Source organism: Erithacus rubecula (genome assembly GCF_903797595.1).
Source record: "Erithacus rubecula genome assembly, contig: scaffold_811_arrow_ctg1, whole genome shotgun sequence".
In the NCBI taxonomy this organism is placed as follows: Eukaryota; Metazoa; Chordata; class Aves; order Passeriformes; family Muscicapidae; genus Erithacus; species Erithacus rubecula.
This window is the reverse complement of record NW_027635526.1, coordinates 21,922-41,108: the sequence shown is the minus strand read 5'-3', so window position 1 is coordinate 41,108 and position 19,187 is coordinate 21,922. Positions and strand designations below refer to the sequence as shown.

At 54.5% G+C, this 19,187-nt stretch overlaps 1 protein-coding gene across 1 annotated transcript; it reads right to left on the bottom strand.

Moving 5' to 3' along the window:
* Positions 1 to 17,281: 17,281 nt before the first annotated feature.
* LOC306816698 (low affinity immunoglobulin gamma Fc region receptor II-like) lies at positions 17,282 to 18,940 on the bottom strand (the record flags this gene model as incomplete). Its single annotated transcript, XM_079333130.1, has 5 exons — positions 18,830 to 18,940; positions 18,232 to 18,252; positions 17,913 to 18,143; positions 17,408 to 17,614; positions 17,282 to 17,304 (listed from the first exon to the last, which is right to left on the bottom strand). Exons 1-5 carry the CDS (start codon positions 18,876 to 18,878, stop codon positions 17,282 to 17,284), a joined length of 531 nt encoding a protein of 176 aa, XP_079189256.1. The 5' UTR covers positions 18,879 to 18,940.
* Between the last annotated feature and the right edge of the window lie 247 nt (positions 18,941 to 19,187).

Sequence of the window (19,187 nt, the reverse complement as noted above, 5' to 3'; positions counted from 1 at the left end):
AAGTAACATAATACATAATTAACAATATTTTAAATAACAGGCATACATTTACAAGATAGATAATTATCAATTTAAAAAAAAACAAACCTGTGTCATCACCTCAGGGTCTGCAGACAGCTGACAAACCTTGATTCAATGAGGAATTAGATGGTCATCTCTGGAAAATGAGCACCAAATTCACTTCAAAGTCAGCTTCAGCTGTTATATTGATAAGTCAAATTGTCAATCCAAACGATTGGAATATTATTTTGATGCAGAAAACACCTGGGTTTACACAATTTCTCTTTCAGTCAGAATTAAGGCTTGGCCAGAGCCTAAACTCTAATTGGAAGAGAAACTCCCTGACATCTTCTATTAAAGAAATTAAACCACAACTCTTAACAACCAAAGTTACAATTAAACATTTCAAAAAGAAATCAAACCTCCTCTAGCAACTCATTTTCTCTAAAATCATCTTTAGAGTAAGATACTTTGAACATGGCAAGACACTGCAGTGCTTCTATGATAACAACTCAGGAAAACCATAACATTAAAATTTTTTTTCTGAGAATGAAGCTCAAATAATTTTCTGGAATTCTGCAAAATATTCAAAACCGTGATAGCACACTGCCAGGTCACAAAAGACCTGCCAAAATAAAAGAGAGAATTAAGAAAAAGAAAACAAAGAAGCATTAAGTTCACAATTTAACTGATTATCTTCATACATTTGATTCAAGGACATATTGGGGGCTTTCTAAAACTACTTAAAATATTGAAAGATTTCAAATTAAACAATGAAACAGAAAACAAAATCATTCTGAAATATAGAATTCATACAATCTTATTACAGTGTTTTTAAAATTAAATACAGAAACTAAATTTAAATTTTAAAAATCCAACTCAAAATCTATTGATTTATATTGACAAGTATTCGGCAAATACTTATAAACTGGCTTCTCTAAAACCATTAACTATAGGAAAATTAAACTCAATGTTGACATTTAAATAAATGTCCACTCATATCTGACCAATAACAAATCACTAAATATAGGTGATATATATTCAAATATAATACAAAATACCTTATTATACCTTCAATTATTAAAATACCTAATACTATTAAAATACCTTCACCATTCTTAAAGTTTCAGCTATTTTTTTAACAAAAATGCAAAAACAAACACCTTTAGTTTAACATACAAGAACTGAAAATAAAACTGACTCTCTTGTCCTGTTCCCTTGTTCTGTTTGTTCTGCACAGTATAGATAAAAAGCAGTTCTTGGCCTCTCTCCATCCCCCCATTCCCCTCCCGTCTGCAGCACTGGGTCTGTGCAGGCACAGGGGGAGCAGTGGGGGTGCTGCTGGAGCCTCTGGAGCAGGGTGGCTGTGCCTCCCCCCCCTCTCTCGGTGAGCCTGGGCTGTGACCTCACGCTGCTGTGCCTGGGTTTGCTCTGTCCGGCTCTGTCCGGGCAGCTGCCTGCAATTGCTTCAAAGTTGTTAATTTTTCACCTTGACTTAAAAAGCATAAATTTCTCTCCCCATTAGAATCTGCCAGTTCTAATGTGGATAACTCAGGTTTCCCTGAAACAGGGCATTCATCTCCTCCCCCAGCATTTCTGACAGCTGGAGACAGGTCTGTCTGTGTCTTTTCACAATTCTCACTTTCCTGCGTCCCGGCCATTGCCGCAGGTTGCCCCTCCCTGGACATCCCTGCAGCTAAATGCACCGAACCCATGCTTTTTTCCTGTTTTTGTCCCAGTCAGTGTGAAGGCTGCCGCTCCCTCCCGCTTTGGGCTGAGAGCCGCCCGCATGGTCCTGTCCTTCTGCGTCCCAGTCCCCGCAGGTTGCCTCTCCCTGGACATCCCTGCGGCACCGAGCCCGCATTTTTTCGTGGTCCCGTCCCCCTCCCCTCTGTCCCCCACGCCCGGGGAGTCGCCTGCAGCGCCCTCCCACCTTCTGGGGTCAGGGTTTCTGAAGGGGTGAAATAGCAAAAATGTATGTCCTGTAACTCACTTGGAAATATTTCTAATTTAATTTTTTCCCCGGCCTTGCTGATGGCAAGGCCCTTGCTGAACCACCTGCTGCTGGCAAGGCAGTCATAAACTTCCCTCCCCCAGCTCATAGCTAGGTGAGAATCCTTCCCCAGTCTCTGAGGGACTTTAATTGCTTTCTCCGCCTGCTGATAGCAAGGCAGCCGTAAACCTCCCACCCCCTGCTCATGGCTAGGTGGGAATCCTATGATGTGTCTGATTCTGAACCATCTTACCCAAAAGCAATCCGTCCAAAATCGATTCGGAGGTTCCTGAAACCGACCAGCAGTGCACAGGAGCGAGGCTTCCCGGGACACCTCCTCTCCGACTCGCGTCTGGAACTCGGCTTTTCTTGGCAGAGGGCCATAAATCTCCTCCACAGTCCACCTCAACAGCTTGCCTCTTCTGAAGTTCTGTCTTTTGGGGGTCTGTACCTGCCTTTGCAGGCTACAAGGATCCACCAGGGTCCGTGCCAAATGTCTCTGCCTGGGGGGGTCTCCTCTATCTCTGTGCGTCTTCTTGAGCTTGCCCTTCTGGGGGTCCGCACCCACCTTTGTGGGCTGTGGTGCATCCAGAGACGTCAGATGTCACTGTCCAGCCAGGGGGATGCCAGATGTTAATGCCCACCCAGGGACGCCAGGTGTCCCAGTCTGGGGTTCCTCCTCTGCCCCGAGATCACCCCAGAGGGACACGAAGGTGGTTCAAAACCTGGTTTTCCCCGAAGCTGCCGAAGAGAGACTGCCAGAGATGGTTTTCCTCTTTTCCCAAGGATTGTTTATTATTTCTTATCTCTGGACCTTTTGCCTGGCCAGCAGCGGTCTGCTCAGCCTGGCATCCATGGTGGAATCTGCCTGGTGAAGGCAGGGCTTATCTTATATAGTTAGTACTACGTATTACATGTTTACAAAATTTTACCAATACAATACAATTTTATTAAATGGTCCAGCCCTGACCCCAACCAATCCAAGAGTGCCAACGTGTCACCCAACATGGATGACATGGAGAAGAAGGAGGAAAAGGTGTCCACCCCCCAAATTCCTCCATCTTGGCCACGTGTCCCTTACCATAAACATTCAAGAAAACCTATTTATCTACGTTCTAACATTCTAATTTACACTCTACTCATCATTATTTTCTGTGTCTCTTCTCTCAATGTGGGCAGATTCTCCCAAGGAGCCAAATCCAGCCCCTGCAGCTCATGGGCAGCACTCAGGGGTCTCTGAGGGGTCTGCCAGGGGGGTTTTTGCACCCCCAAAGGAGCCAGGGAAAAACCCTGGACTCCCACATATAAAGAGCCGCGGTGGCTCGGGTCGGGAGCAGCAGCGGCGGCGGCAGGAGGAGGAGACCCCGGGAGAGGAACCCCGAGCAGCGCCGGGAGGAGACCCACGGGGCGGGCACAGATCCGCTCTGCGTCGTCTGCCCGGCAACGAAGGGCGCGGAGACCCCACCCATGACTCCGCTCCACAGAGACCACCCCAGCGCACACCGCGGTAAGCACAGATCACCCGGCTCCCCCTCCATGGTGGAGAAAGACCGCGGTGACCTGACCCCCCCACATCTCCACACAGGATAACCACGGAAAAACCCCGCTCCCCGGTTGTCTCCTTGGGGAGAGGAGGGTGGACCCAGACAGAGCTTCCCCCCGGGGGCGAGGACGACAATGGACCTGACAGAGCATTCCCCCGGGGCGAGGGCGACGACCAGACCGACAGAGCATCCCCCCTGGGCGAGGAGGACGATGGACTCGACAGAGGATCCCCCGGGGGCGAGGAGGACGGACCCCAACAGAGCATCCCCTCGAGGGAGAGGAGGACGGACCCCGACAGAGCATCCCCCGGGGGCAGGGACAACGACAGAGACCCACTGAGCATCCCCCCGGGGTCGAGGAGGACGACGGACTCTGACAGAGCATCCCCCCAGAGGCAAGGAGGACGACGGACCCCGACAGAGCATCCCCGCAGGGGCGAGGATGACCATGGAACCCGACAGAGCATCCCTCTGGCGGCGAGGAGGACGACGGACCCCGACAGAGCATCCCCCGGGGGCGAGGAGGACGACGGACCCCGACAGAGCATCCCCCCGGGGGCTCGGGTCGGGAGCAGCAGCGGCGGCGGCGGCGGCGGGAGAAGGGGACCCCGGGGGCGGAGCCCCGAGCAGCGCCGGGAGGAGACCCACGGGGCGGGCACAGATCCGCTCTGCGCCGTCTGCCCGGCAACGAAGGGCGCGGAGACCCCAGCCGTGACTCCGCTCCACAGAAACCACCCCCCTCCCCCAGCGCACACCGCGATAAGCACAGATCACCCGGCTCCCCCTCCATGGTAGAGAAAGACCGCAGTGACCTGACCCCTCCCCACATCTCCACACAGGATAAGCACGGAGGCACCCCACTTCCCGGTTGTCTCCTTGGGGTGAGGAGGGTGGACCCCGACAGAGTTTCCCCCCGGGGGCGAGGAGGACGGACCCCGACAGAGCATCCCCCTACTCGAAGGCGACCAAGACAGCACAGCGTGCCAACGGTAACGTGGATGGACAGCACTCCAGCTCCCCCAAATCGCAGGGGGTCGGACACCACCCCAGATCAACACAGGTAAGGACAGACAAGCCCCAGGACAGCGAGGGACCGCGCCGGCCCCCCCCATATGGGTGGGTTTAGACCATCGTCCCGGCCGGCTAAAAATAAGCACAAAATAAAGCTGAAAAAAAAAATCACATCAAGTGTTGTTCCTGATCTTTGCTCTCCCAAGGAGACACTCGCCACTCAAACCAAGCTCGCAGCCCCGCCCGCCCCGTGCAGAGGCGGACGGAGACCCTCGGGTGGGCGGGGAGCGCGGGGGGCTTGTGGTGTCTCCGTCCCCCTCCTCCCTGGGCGGTACTGGGGGGGTCTCAGGAATCTCCGGGTGGGAATGGCGGGGCTGGGCGATCTCTGGCCGTGTCACACCGGGGGATGATGGGGCTGGAGGGTCTCTGGCCGTGTCACACCGGGGGATGCACGGGGCTCGTTTCCGTGTGGTTCTGTGGTGTCAACACTGTCCTGGGTTCCACCAGGCCCTGTTGTGTCACGATGGGGCCTCGTGGTTGTGAGATTCTGTTGGAATTCAAAATGCAAGGAATTCTCACAACATTGGGCCTGTCAATCAAAGTCTAGAAAACAACCCAGCATTTGACCTGAGGCCTTGGGAAAATCTTCCAACTTAGGTGCTAGAAGCAAAAATGTAGATTTAATACTCAAAGCAGACATGTATTTAGATGAGAAAAGTTTAGCTCTAGAGTTTAAGATACAGAAAAAGTAGTTGCAGGAGAGGCAAAAAGTCTTAGACTAGGTCTGTGTGCCAGAACTGGATTCGCTAAGAAAGGTCACACTGCAATTAGACTAAATATCTTAGTTTGGAATTAAACATAAATATCTGTGTTGGCAGTGTTTTATTGGCGAATAAATCCTTAAAAGACCTTGTAGGCAGAAGTTTTGCAACTTACGGCTATGCTCTTGACACTTGTAACTAGAACTCACTTTTTTGTAGAAGAAAAATCAACTGCACTTTGAAAAGCAACTGGAAGTCCTGTCCCCTGGCTGGGACCCCCAGAGACCCCTCCCATTGGCTTGGGGCAGTCTAGAAATGGGAGTGGGGCCCCCCTGAAACCCCTCCTATTGGCCAGGCCACCCGCAGAGACCCCTTCCTCTGCTTCTTGCAGGGCCTGACGGGGCTCCAGGAGAGCTGCGGAGGCACCGGGAGCGCCCAGAGCTGCTCCCGAAATCCCGGTGTGACCCCGGCCCCTCCCCCACTGCACCCTCAAACCTGCCCCCTCCCCCCCGACCCCTGGGCCATAGCCACGCCCCTTTTGGAGTTCTCCTCCTCCCGACCAATCAGATCGCTCGGTCACTCTGTGGCCACGCCTCCTTATTGGTACCTCACAATGCAGGACGTTGGCTGCTCCGCCCCCACGCTTGTTCCTCGACGCCTATTGGCTAAAGCTAAAAGGGGCGGGGCTTGCTCGGGGTATATAAAGAGCCGCGGTGGCTCGGGTCGGGAGCAGCAGCGGCGGCGGCAGGAGGAGGAGACCCCGGGAGAGGAGCCCCGAGCAGCGCCGGGAGGAGACCCACGGGGCGGGCACAGATCCGCTCTGCGCCGTCTGCCCGGCAACGAAGGGCGCGGAGACCCCACCCATGACTCCGCTCCACAGAGACCACCCCAGCGCACACCGCGATAAGCACAGATCACCCGGCCCCCCCCTCCATGGTGGAGAATGACCGCGGTGACCTGACCCCCCCACATCTCCACACAGGATAACCACGGAAAAACCCCGCTCCCCGGTTGTCTCCTTGGGGAGAGGAGGGTGGACTCAGACAGAGCTTCCCCCCGGGGGCGAGGAGGACGATGGACCCCGACAGAGCATCCCCCCGGGGCGAGGGCGACGACGAGACCGACAGAGCATCCCCCCTGGGCCGAGGAGGACGATGGACTCGACAGAGGACCCCCGGATGCGAGGAGGACGGACCCCAACAGAGCATCCCCTCGAGGGAGAGGAGGACGGACCCCGACAGAGCATCCCCCCGGGGGCAGGGACAACGACAGAGACCCACTGAGCATCCCCCGGGGTCGAGGAGGACGATGGACTCTGACAGAGCATCCCTCAGGGGCGAGGTGGACGACGGACCCCGACAGAGCATCCCCCCCGAGGGAGAGGAGGACGACGGACCCTGACAGAGCATCCCCCCAGGGGCGAGGATGACTATGGACCCCGACAGAGCATCCCTCCGGGGGCGTGGTGGACGACGGACCCCGACAGAGCATCCCCCCGAGGGAGAGGAGGACGACGGACCCCGACAGAGCATCCCCCCGAGGGAGAGGAGGACGGACCGGACCCCGACAGAGCATCCCCCGGGGGCGAGGAGGACGACGGACCCCGACAGAGCATCCCCCCGGGGGCGAGGGCGATGACGGAGACCAACAGAGCATCCCTTCGAGGGAGAGGAGGACGGACCCCGACAGAGCATCCCCCCAGGGGCTCGGGTCGGGAGCAGCAGCGGCGGTGGCGGCGGCGGGAGAAGGGGACCCCGGGAGAGGAGCCCCGAGCAGCGCCGGGAGGAGACCCACGGGGCGGGCACAGATCCGCTCTGCGCCGTCTGCCCGGCAACGAAGGGTGCGGAGACCCCACCCATGACTCCGCTCCACAGAGACCACCCCCCTCCCCCAGCGCACACCGCGATAAGCACAGATCACCCGGCTCCCCCTCCATGGTAGAGAAAGACCGCAGTGACCTGACCCCTCCCCACATCTCCACACAGGATAAGCACGGAGGCACCCCACTTCCCGGTTGTCTCCTTGTGGTGAGGAGGGTGGACCCCGACAGAGCATTCCCCCGGGGGCGAGGGCGATGACGGAGACCAACCGAGCATAAATAACGACCTGCTTGGGGACACGGGGGGATCTTCCAGGGGATGCGGGGGACGCTCGGTTCCAGGGATTTGAGGGGTCCTGGGAGGGACCTGGGGGCTGATCAGGGCGTTGGGCACCCCAGTTCCAGCGGCTCTGGCTGCCCTGGAAGACCGCTGGGAGGGCAGGAGAAGCGGCAGGAAGAGGAGGAGAGGGAAGAGAAGCAGAGGGAGGAAGAGGATGGACACAGGAGGAGCGGCAGGAAGAGGAGGAGCGATTTTGGAATCACGCGCTTCTCTTGCACGCCCGCACAGACCGCAGCGTCCCCTGGGACCGGCGGAATCGCCCTCCCAAGAACCCGCAGGTGAGTGGGGATGGGGAGCTCGCCCCAAATCCATCATGGGGGGCTCCGGGAGGGCTTTAATGTGCGGTTCAGGAGATGTTTGGATTTGCAGGAGCCCAAAGCCGAGCCCCGGAGAGGGCAGAGCGCGGAGGGGCGATCCCGGAGCCGGGGGACCCCCGGCAGCCTGGAGGGGTGCGGGAGGTTGGTGCTGAGCGGGCTCCGGGCCCCCGAGGCTGAAAGGGGCGCTGACTTCTCCAGCTGCCCTTGGGCAGCGCCACCATCAAACCCAACGTGCTCAGACCTTGTTTACCCCCCCAAACCAGGATTTCCCAAACCTTGGCGGCATTAAGGAGGAGGCCATGAGGACGAGGTCGATGTCCTGGGAGCCGCAGGCAGGTGAGGAGGAAGTCAGTGCTCCTTTCCCCCTGTGTCCTGCTCCATCTCCCAGCCCAGCACGGCCCCGGCTGCAGCACAGCTCTGGGGGGGGGATCTTCTTGCCCTTCCCTCTGGCACGGAGGCAAATCCTATCCTCTCCTTGTCCTTCCTCCCCCAGACAAGGAGCTGAGCACGGACAGCAGGGAGGACAAATCCCCGCGGCACAGCCTCGGGCAAGAGGCCGTTTGCAGCGGCTCCACGGCGCAGGAATGCAACGGGGAGGAAAAGCCCCGCAGATCCCGCAGCAGGAGGGGCTGCAAACGCACAGCCTGGGGATCCCAGCAGGAAAGAGCCAGCCCGGGCCGGGGAGGCGGCCGGAGCGCGGAGCTGGGGCTGCGTGAGCAGCTTCACCATGGGGAGAAACCCCACAAGTGCTCAGAATGTGGGAAGGGCTTCAGGTGGAGATCAGAGATGATGAAACACAGAAGAATCCATACGGGGGAGAAGCCCTACAAGTGCTTGGAATGTGGGAAGGTCTTCAGGTGGGGATCCAACCTGATCAGACATGGGAGAATCCACACAGGGGAACGGCCCTACGAGTGTCGGGAGTGTGGGAAGAGATTCAGCCGTAGCTCACACCTGACTGAGCACCAGAGGAGCCACACAGGGGAGAGGCCCTATGAGTGTGATAAATGCAGAAAGAGGTTTCAAACAAGCGTCCATCTCCACCAGCACTATCGCATTCACACAGGGGAGAGGCCCTTCTGCTGCCCCGACTGTGGGAAGAGCTTCAATCGAAACTCCCACCTCATCATCCACCAACTCATCCACACAAGGGAGAGGCTCTACGAGTGTGATAAATGCAGGAAGAGGTTTGAGAGCAGGTCCATCCTTCTGAAGCACTATCGCACTCACAGGGATGAGAGGCCCTTCTCCTGCCATGACTGTGGGAAGGGATTCAAGAAAAACTCCAACCTCGTTGTGCACCGGCGCATCCACACCGGGGAGAGACCCTACAAGTGTCCCAAGTGTGGGAAGAACTTCTCCAGGAGATCTACCTTGACCAGACACCAACGGAGTCTCCACTGAGAGAAGCCCCGTAAGTGCCCCAAGTGCAGGAAAAGCTTCGTGCTGGCTCCCTGTGGCCTGGAGTTTCTTTGCGTTTCTCTTTGTCCTTCCCAGACACCCAGTACCGGGGTAAAAATGAAGACATTGAACTAAGACATGCCTGCAGACACAGGGGGATCTTCCAGAGGATTTGGGGGACCCTGTGTTCCAGGGACTTCAGGTTTCCTTGAGGGTTGCTCAGGGCTTTGGGCACCCCAGGCCCAGTGGCTCTGGCTGCACTGGGAGATGCTGACGGAGGTTCTGGGGCAGCTGATCAAGGACCCCCTGCCCTGACACCCTCCCCGTTTCCCCCTGACCCAGCTCCCGCTGTCCCCTGTCCAGGATCCTCCTCTCCCCACTGTCACTGCCCTTGCCCCCAGCCCATTCCTGTCTCACACCACTCCTGCCCCTGTCTCAGTTCAGATCCCATTCCCGGTATCATTCCCTGTCCTGTATTCTCTGCCTGGTTACCGTTCACATATTCGCAGTCCCATATTCCCTGTCCTGTTCCCCTTCTTGTATTCCTGATCCCAGTCCCATTCTCATATTTCCATTTCTATATTTCCAGTCCCCTTCTAATATTCCCATTCCCAATGTTGTTGCCCTATCCCCATGTCTCTTCCCTGTCCCATATTCTAAATCTCCATCCCATATTTTCTGCCCAATTGCTATTTCCATATTCCCTGTTGTGTTCTCATATTACTATTCCCTGTTCCCGTTTTCATTCGCATTCCAATGTCCCTTTCCCAGTCCCCACTCTCAGTCCCTGTCCCCATTCCTGGTTATTGGAGAGTGAAACAGAGAAGCCTCTCTGACTCCCTCCGAGAGAGAACAGTATGCCAGAATTAAATTAAAAATGTTTTCACAAAATGAAATACAAGAAACCACACAGACATTAAATAGAGGTCTAAGTTTTAGTATAAGGAATTAGAAATATTAAGTAGCATAAATATGAAGTAGAAGTTTAAATCTTAGTCTGAAGCTCGTAGAAATATGTTTTAAATACCATTAGAAGTAAAATGGAATCTCCTAAAAAATAGTGGCTGCATTGAGACATTATAAACTTAGTTCTAGAGAAAATAAAATTACAGTAGGAATATTTTAGATATATTCTTGACATAGAACAGATTGGCCATATGCACAATTTATATGTAGACTTTAGTATTAGGGAATTCTAATAGGTTTAGGAGAAATTCGTCATCTTCATGGTTTTGGCTCATTGGGTAATTTGTCAAAAAAAAATCCACGTGTTGGAGCCAGAGCTCTCTCTCACTCCTCTGTCATTGCTCACGCTTCCTCCACCACCATCATCATCACCACTACCAGCATGCAAGAGAAAAAGAAGAGGAAGAGGAAGATGAAGAAGAAAAGAACAGAAGCAGAAAGGCCAGGGAGCATCTGCCTCTGGAGACTCTTCACCAGCCGCAGCTTCCACCTCTTGCAGCAGAGAGCTGCTCCTGCTTCCATCGGGACTTTATGGCAGAGAGATTGAACAGGGACTGGAGAGCCTTGGGCTCTTTGCCTTTGGAGCCTGACGTGCCTTGACAAGAAACAACTTTACAGGAGCCAGCAACTGCTCTGCTCTGGGAAGATCTAAAGCCACAACCAATCCCCACAGCCGGTGCCAGTCCCGGTTGTGGGCACTGCTGGAGGCCTAGGCACATTTTAGCTAGGCCTTTTTCTCAAGTTCTAAGTATTTTTCTCAGGCCATGAAACTTCCTCAGCCTCTACCCAGGATTTTTCCCAGGCTAGAGATTTCTTCTTTATTGTAAACACAAGAGAATGAATCATAACAGATGATGCTGTTCCTATTGTAGGACAGTGAGATTGGAAAAAGAGAAAGAAAAGATCTCACCAATCCAGTTATGGTGAATCACCTTTGCCTCATTTCAGGCTTCAGATGAGACATGCCTGGGTCTTTGCTACTGACCATCAAGGTGTCTGCCCTGACCTGCACCAGGGGCAGAGTGTGATCACAGCTCAGCTTTCACATGCTGACCAGCTCACCAAACACCAACCAGAGAAAACACTGACCAGATGATCCCTCTTCAAACAGAGAATGGACATTCATCTGTTCATGTTGGAACTGTTGATATAGTTTTCATTGTTGTATTAGAATAATTACTTAGTGGTGGATTTTTCACTGTTTGATAAGTTTGGTGAATGGTGATGGGTTTTGTTATTGTAATTAGAATTAAGTTTTAGAATTAAGTTTGTTAAAAGCACCAGTTGTGAAGAGTTCCCTAGGCACTCCAGGTATCCAGAAATCTCCTGAGGAGTGGTGTTTGTTCTCCTTTGACAAAGGGCCCTGTGGAGAATTACAAACACTTCTTTTTCTTTTATTTTTTAAAAACTAAAATGGAGAATTGTGGACACTGCTGAAGGCCTAGGAACATTTTAGCTAGGCTTTTTCTCAAGTTTTAAGTATTTTTCTCAGGCCATGAAACTTTCTCAGCCTTTAGCCAGGATTTTTCCCAAGCTAGAGACATAACACAAGGAATCATAACAGAGAAACACCTGCAAGGTCCATGAGAAAGTCAGGGAGGAGAGGTGTCTCCTTCTCTGACCAATGATCTCTTTTTATTTTGTTTTCCACTAACTGTCTTATTTAAGGCAATGGTTTCTTTCAATAAATTGTTCTTTCTTGCTCTTTTCTGCACCAAACAAGGGAGTGTCTTGTTGGTGTTTTTTCACTGCTCCATAACCCTTCCACAGCAACAGAGCCAGACACAGCATCAGCAAATCACCACTGCTGTGTTTTGGCAGGACTTTGGTTCTGCACATGCAAAGCAACAGCAGCTTGTGGCATTTTTGTCACTGAAGCTCAGCACTGACTGAAGTGGCATTTTTAATGCACTCCCTAACTGCAAAACATCTTCAGACACACTTTAATGACAGACAGGCTGTGGGACTGGGGGACGCGGGACAGACTCAGGAGCTTATTATTTACTGTTCTTCAGGGTTGTATTTTATTATATGGTGTGGGTATAAGAGAGAGCTTAGAGAAAAGTTAGAGATTAGAGGTAATAAGAGTGGAGAGGAGAAGCGGGGAAGGAAGAGAAGAGAAGCAGGAACAGGAGAGGAGAGAAGAGAGAAGTAGAAACAGAAGAGAAGTAGGGAGAAGAGAGAAGTAGAAGGATTTTCCATTTGCAGTACAATAAGTATTATTCCATAATGAATATTCTGAATTCCAATAACCAATCTATTAAAATATACTGATTTCCTAATATTTGCATGCAACCTATAGGAACAATTAAATTACCATGTTTTATGGCTTTACCCTTATCTTGAGATCTTTCCTCCCAGGCTTGGGACAGGATGTCTGTTGGTTCTTTGGCATGTATGGTATTTGGTTTTATCTAAACAAAGGAAGAGGTCTCAAACCTTAACATAACTATTTTCATCATCTATGTCAAATACTGCTAACATCTGTATTTCATCTATTGTTTCATAACTGCTTGCTAGGCATTCCTAAGTCTTTGCTATTCCTTCACCAACATCTCCCCCATTTCGTTGAACAACAAAAATATTAGAAACTGTCTTGGTCATTATGTTCCTTATACACTGGAGTATGCAGGGTAAAAACACTAATAACACAACTATTACTAATAGAATAAACAAGCCTATTTTACAAAGTTCCTTTAGCCAAGAGGCAAAGCTCCACCTTCGAACAACCTGTCTAGCCAGGTTGGATCACTTGTAGTAATTTGGTTAGCTAAATCCTTCAAATTTTGCAACTGTTGATGAATGGAAACAGAATGATCTGATAAATTCATGCAACACAATCCTTGAAAATCTTCACAGCCATGCCCATGAGCTAGTAGAAGGAAGTCAAGGGCTGCTCTGTTTTGTAGAGTGGCATGTTTCACTGCTTCTTCATCTGTCAACAAGTCACTAATTGCAAATGTGGCATTTACTTCTTTATCGAGCCAACATCCCAACTGATTTAACTGTCTCAGAGCAAAAGTAGTGCTCACCTGAGGTAAAAAAATGCTTGTGATAATTGTTGTGTCAGAGTTCCACGGGCGAAAGTCACTTTCAAAATGATGTGCTGTGGAGGATCTGATTTTTCTCCTTTTCTTTTTGACCACCTCTTTAACACTGGGGGCTATTATGGTAAGTTGTCCAAGTGCACAGGGACCACCTTCTATATATGAAGATATGCCCTGCCATGCTCTGTCTCCACAAATGAGCCAAATTCCCTAGGGAAATCGTATTGGAAGTTTGCTAAATCAACTTGTGTGTGACTCAAAATATGTGAGAAGTTTAGTTTGATTACACCAAAAAGTCACATTGCTATAAACTGGATGATATGGGGTAACATTTAAATGAGGACTGTCTCCTTCCATGAGATGAAAGAAATAACAACTGTTCATAGTTACTGAACCTAAGATTTCAAGCTCTTGGAGATCAGATTTGTCAACTTTAGAATTGTCAATATAAGTTTGATATTTTTGGCTGGGATCTGAAAGAGCATGAAGATCATGGTAAGGCCAGTACCACTCAAGGATAACATTATCAAAACCTTTTGGGAAAGGTACTCCAACTAAACAGGTTGAAAAGGGTTTTTCAGGACTTGTGTTAGATAGGCAAATGGTATCAGAGCCTGCAGACTTGGTTAAATTAACCCAAATATTTGTCTTTGGTTGACTTACAGGTAAAGCTTGACTACAAAAACTAAAACAAAAGAAAAATAACATGCATTCACACAATCGATACAACTCCATTCTTTTCCTGAGCTGTTTCTGGCAGGTGTAAAATAGTTCCTTGTTTTTCCATTATTAACGGGGCTGCTGTGGCATCACCTCCCCCTCTGTCTTTTATAGCGAGCGTTCCAGGGTGTGATAATAAGGCTGAACTGGAGAATTCTGGTCCCGGGTTGGGTTGCGGTGCTGTAGGCGAGAGCGTGGCTGGAGCGCGGCGGGCCGGAGGCGGGGCTGCGGTGAAGGCGGCACGGCCGGATCCGGGACCGCGGCGGCGATGGGCAGCGGCGCGGGGAACGCGGGCTGCTCGGGAGGGTCGGGGACGGGGCACCGCGACGGCAGCGCCGGCACCGGACAGCAGCTGTGCAGCGACGGCTCGGGTGGAGGGGCGAGAGAAGGCGGGCGGGCCGGCGACGCGGCTGCAGCCGCGCTCCGGACGGGACGGTGCGAGCGGCGGCTCCACGGCCAGCGCGGCTGCGGGGCCATGGCCAAGCGGAAACGCTTTGCCGCAGGCGAGCTCCGGCGGCTGGTTCACTGTCCGACAGGCTCCCCCCGGTTCGGGAAAGGGGACCGTCCCCGGGGGCGCCTGCACGGAGTGAAACGGCGCGGTCTGGCTGGCCGGGGCTGGGGATTGCAGCAGGGGTGTGTTTATCAAAGCCGTGGACACAGCAGAGTGCTGGGCATGTAACGCGCCGGGCACAATGGGCTCCACGTGCGTAATGGCGGCGGCGCCTGGCGGTGGGGGGGGCAGGGGAAGCCATGGGCAGGGGGGAGGAGGGCAGGGGCGGCGCGGCGGCAGCAGCAAGCAGCGCGGTCGCGGCGGGGCAGGGGCGGGCAGGCACGCAGGGGCGGGGTCGGTACGCGGCGGCACAGGGGCTGGGAGTCGGGACAGGGACGGCTGAGGGCACCGAGGGGGCGAGGCTAGGACGTGGCAGGCAGAAATGTAAGGACAGCGTCCGAGGCGGCGGGATCGGGGGGATGAGGGGGAGAAGCCAGCGGCAGGGCAAGCGGAAGGGGCACCGTCCATAGAGAAACGTCCCACAGCGAAGAGGGTGAAGTAACTGGCCCTTTAACACGTTGGGCGCCAAACTGTGGGACCAGGGGGTTTCTGGATGGTCGCGGGACAGACTCAGGAGCTTATTATTTGCTGTTCTTCAGGGTTGTATTTTATTATAGGGCGTGGGTATAAGAGATAGTTTAGAGAAAAGTTAGAGATTAGAGGTAACGAGCGATGAGGAGGAGAGGAGGAGCGGGGAGAGAAGAGAGGAAGAAGAAGAGGCAGAAGCAGAGAGAAGAGAAGAGAAGTAGGAGGATTTTCCATTTGCAGTACAATAAATATTATTCCATAATGAATATTCTAAATTCAAATAACCAATCTAATACAATATACTAATTTCCTAATATTTGCATGCAACCTAGAGGAACAACTAAATTACCATGTTTTATTGCTTTACCCTTATCTTGAGATCTTTCCTGCAAGGCTTGAGAGAGGATATCTGGTGCTTCTTTGGCATGTGTGGTATTTGGTTATATCGAAACAAAGGAAGAGGTCTCAAACCTTAACTATTTTCAGCATCTATGTCAAATACTGCAAACATCTCTCTATCATCTATTGTTTCAGAACTGCTTGCTAGGCATTCCTAAGTCTTTGCTCTTCCTTCACCAACAGACTCCCAGTGTCCCCAGTGTCACAGCACGCTCTCATAGGTGTCACTGGTGTCCTTTAGTCTCCCGTGGGGTCCTGGCAGCTCTGTGTGGGTCACCCACCCCGGCGATGCCAGCAGCGACAGCCCCCAATGACAGCCAGGAGCAGGTACAGGACGGTCCTGCCGACATTCACAGCCACTGCTGGGGACACAGAGGGACACAACAGGGTCACCCTGAACCCCGGGAGTCCTGAACACTTCAGTGATTCCATGTGACGTCACCTATGAGTCCAGTGGTTCCCTGTGGTGTCACCTCCAGGGCCAGCTCTGGGCTGAGTGCCTGGAACACGCGGTGCCCGTCCTGTCCCAGCTGGTTGGTGGCCACGCACTGGTAGGTGCCCGAATGTCCCACACTGACGGCCTCAAGCTCCAGGAGGGTACCCTGGGCCACCTCGTGCCCGTTGTGCAGCCAGGTGAAGGTGACAGGGGCTGAGCCCACCTGCACCGAGCAGCGCAGGGTCACGGGGTCACCTGGGCACACCTGGAGTGCCGGGGGACCGGGGGTGATGGTGGCATTGGCCACGGGCACTGCGGGGACACAGACAGGGCTGAGGTCATTGGGAGGTGCTGGCATCCACTAGGGAGAAGGGGCTGGAGTGGGGGATAAGGTTGGGATGGGTGGGAAGAGGATGCTGTGGGTGGAGTCACTCGTAGCCCGAGGGTCCCTCTCACCCCAGATGGCGACATTCAGGGGGACACTGTCAGCCACAGTGTCAACAGGCATAAAAGGCCCTATTTTGGTGCCACAGCTCCAAGCGAGGGGCGGTGCCCAGTCTTGTCCCTGAGCCCTCCTGGTGCCAGGAGAAGGACAGAAGGGGACTTGTCCCCACGGCCACCGTTCAACTCAGTACCAGGTGGTCCCCTAGTGCTACCTGTCCCCGGATGGGGGCTGCAGTGACAGGGACACACGCCCGAGAGCGAGACCCCTGCGGAGTGACACAGGCGGGACTGGGGACATGGGAGGAGTGGGGGACACCAGGGAGCAGTGAGGGAATCAGAGAGGGGGAGGATCAGAGAGGATTGGGGGGATCCCAGTGAGGAAGAAGACGGTGGGGACGCTTGGAATGGAGTGGAAGGGACCCCAGGAACAGATGGCATATTCAGAGAGGGTACACCAGGAAAGGGTTGAAGGGAAGATTTTGGGTGCCCTGACAGGGATGGTGACCTATTGACAATGCAGGGACCTCAGATTAGCACAGTTGCACTCAGGAAGGGACTGAGGGGACCTGGTAAGGGATGCAGACACGAGGAGAGGCGATGCAGGGACCCAGGGAGAGAGCTGGGAAGGCAGGGCGGCACACAGAGGGTTGAGCAGGGATGGGAGAGCTGGGGGTGCTGTGGGGGCTCCCCGTGCCCATCCCTGCACTCACTGTGCACCGTGACGCCGAGCCGGGCACTGCTCTTCCGCACGGCCCCCCCTCGGAGCGCACCTCGCAGCTGTAATTCCCTGAGTGGGAGACCCCCACGGCGGGCACCAGGAGCTGCGGGGACCCCTGCGGGCCCCCCACCAACTGCCCATCCCAGTAGAAGTGGTACAGCAGGGGGGCTGGGGGCCGCAGGGGGCTGGGGGTGCTGAGGCAGCTGAGATTGTGGGGAGACCCCTCGGGGAGCCCGGGGGAACCCTCCAGCACGGGCACAGCGAAGAACTCTGGGAAGGAATGGGGGTTAGGACTGTGACACTGAGTCCACTGAGAAGTGGATTTGGGGGTGTCAGGATATTGGGGTTCCAGCCATGGGGGTGCTCACCATGCACTGTCACTGTCACCGGTGCTGTGACATTCCTGAGGCCACCCAGCCCCTGCAGCGGTAGCGGCCACTGTTGTACAGCTGCAGGGGGGTCAGGGAGAGCTTGGTGGCCCCTGAGGGACCCCACGAATTCCTTCTCGTCCTTATAAAATCGCACCCTGGTGACAGGGCTGTCCTGCCAGCCATGGCATCGCAGTGTCACCGTGTCCCCCTCCAGCAGTGCCCGTGCTGGCACCTGCAGCACCAGCGGCTCTGTGGGACAGGTGGGTCCTGTCACACTGAGGAGCCCGTGACAGGTCCAAAGTGGGTGCCCATGGCACTGGGGACATCTGGCAGGAGTGTCCACTGTGCAGGAGGGTCCCAGGGACACCAGGAGCAGCCCTGTGACACAGCTGTCCTCACAGGGATCCCACCACACTGGGATGCACAGGGATCTCCCTGTGTGCAGGGGACAGGCTCTGACCACACGAGGGCTGTGAGGCCACCCAAGGAGTGGAGCCCACCCAGACCTATCAGCCAACCACCCTGAGCATTTCACATTCCCCCTCACCATTTGACACCATCACGGGGGGGCTGTGTCCACTGCCGGGTCTGACACATGTGTAGCTGCCACTCTCAGTGACAGTGAAGCTGTTGGGTCCCTCCTGCCCCCAGAGCTGCCCGTCCTTGTACCAGGTGGTGGCACCGGTGGTCCCCGAGCCCTGGCAGGTCAGTGTCACCCAGTCCCACAGCACCGCCGGCGTCCAGGGGGGCTCCACTAGGAGCTGAGTGCTTTGGGCACCTGCGGGTGACAGGGGACACCAGCCTGCTAGGGCCACCATGGGGCTGGAGACAGCAGGGCAGGGACGTGGCATCCCCTGAGGACTCACCAGCGAGGCCGAGGGTCTGGGCTGGGAGAAGGGACAGGGCTGGGTGGGGGTGGCTCCGTGGGGACAGTGGCACCCAGGATCAGGGTGGGGCTGTCCTCAAAATATCCCTTTGAGGACATCCTTCTTGTAGTAAAGTGCTTGGTCCCCAACAGGTCTGCAGAGGCTACCAGGGTAGAGCTCTGTTTCACACATCTGGGTGGCACGGGTGCCTCTGGAATGGGGTCAGTGTGGCCATCTCATGCTGGCACAGGTCACACTCACCAGCCCTGTGGGCACCCCCCATGGTGCATCCCCTCTGTCCCTTTCCCCAGAGCTGCCCCAGGCCCATGCAGCCAAACCCCACATCCCTGTCCCCGAATCCCTGTTCCCCATCCCTGTCTCCACATCTCTCTCCCACATTCCAGTTCCATTGTTCCTGTTCCTAGAGCCACCCCAAAACCCTGGTCAGACTGAGAGGTCACTGCCTCTGTCCCCCACTACCTCTGCTGACCTTAAGGACCTCAGGGGACCCCCTAGCCCCCCTGTGCCCCCTCTCCACCACTCTCTGCCTCACCAGGGCCCATCCCCAGGGCGTCAGGCCCGTGCCCAGGGCACTCACCCCACAGGAGCAGTGCCACCTTCCCGGCCATCCTGGTGTCCCCGGCCATGGGCACTGGCTGTCACTCACTGCTGGAGCCACCCGTCCCCTGGCTGGCGGCTCTTGGGATGAAGGGACAGGAAGTGAGGGCACATCTCATCCTCATGTGTTGGTGGCTCTTGGTGGGGACAGGGTGGGGACAGGATGGGGGCAGGGTGGGGACCTTGTGGGACATGGTGTTGATGGTGGGACATGGTGAGGACAGGATGTTGTCAGAATTTGGAGGCTGAGGCGGGGGAATGAGCCAAGGATGGGTGCCCAGGGCACTGGGGTGCCAAGGATGGGGTCCCTTGGGAATGAGGGTCCCACGGGTTGGGTG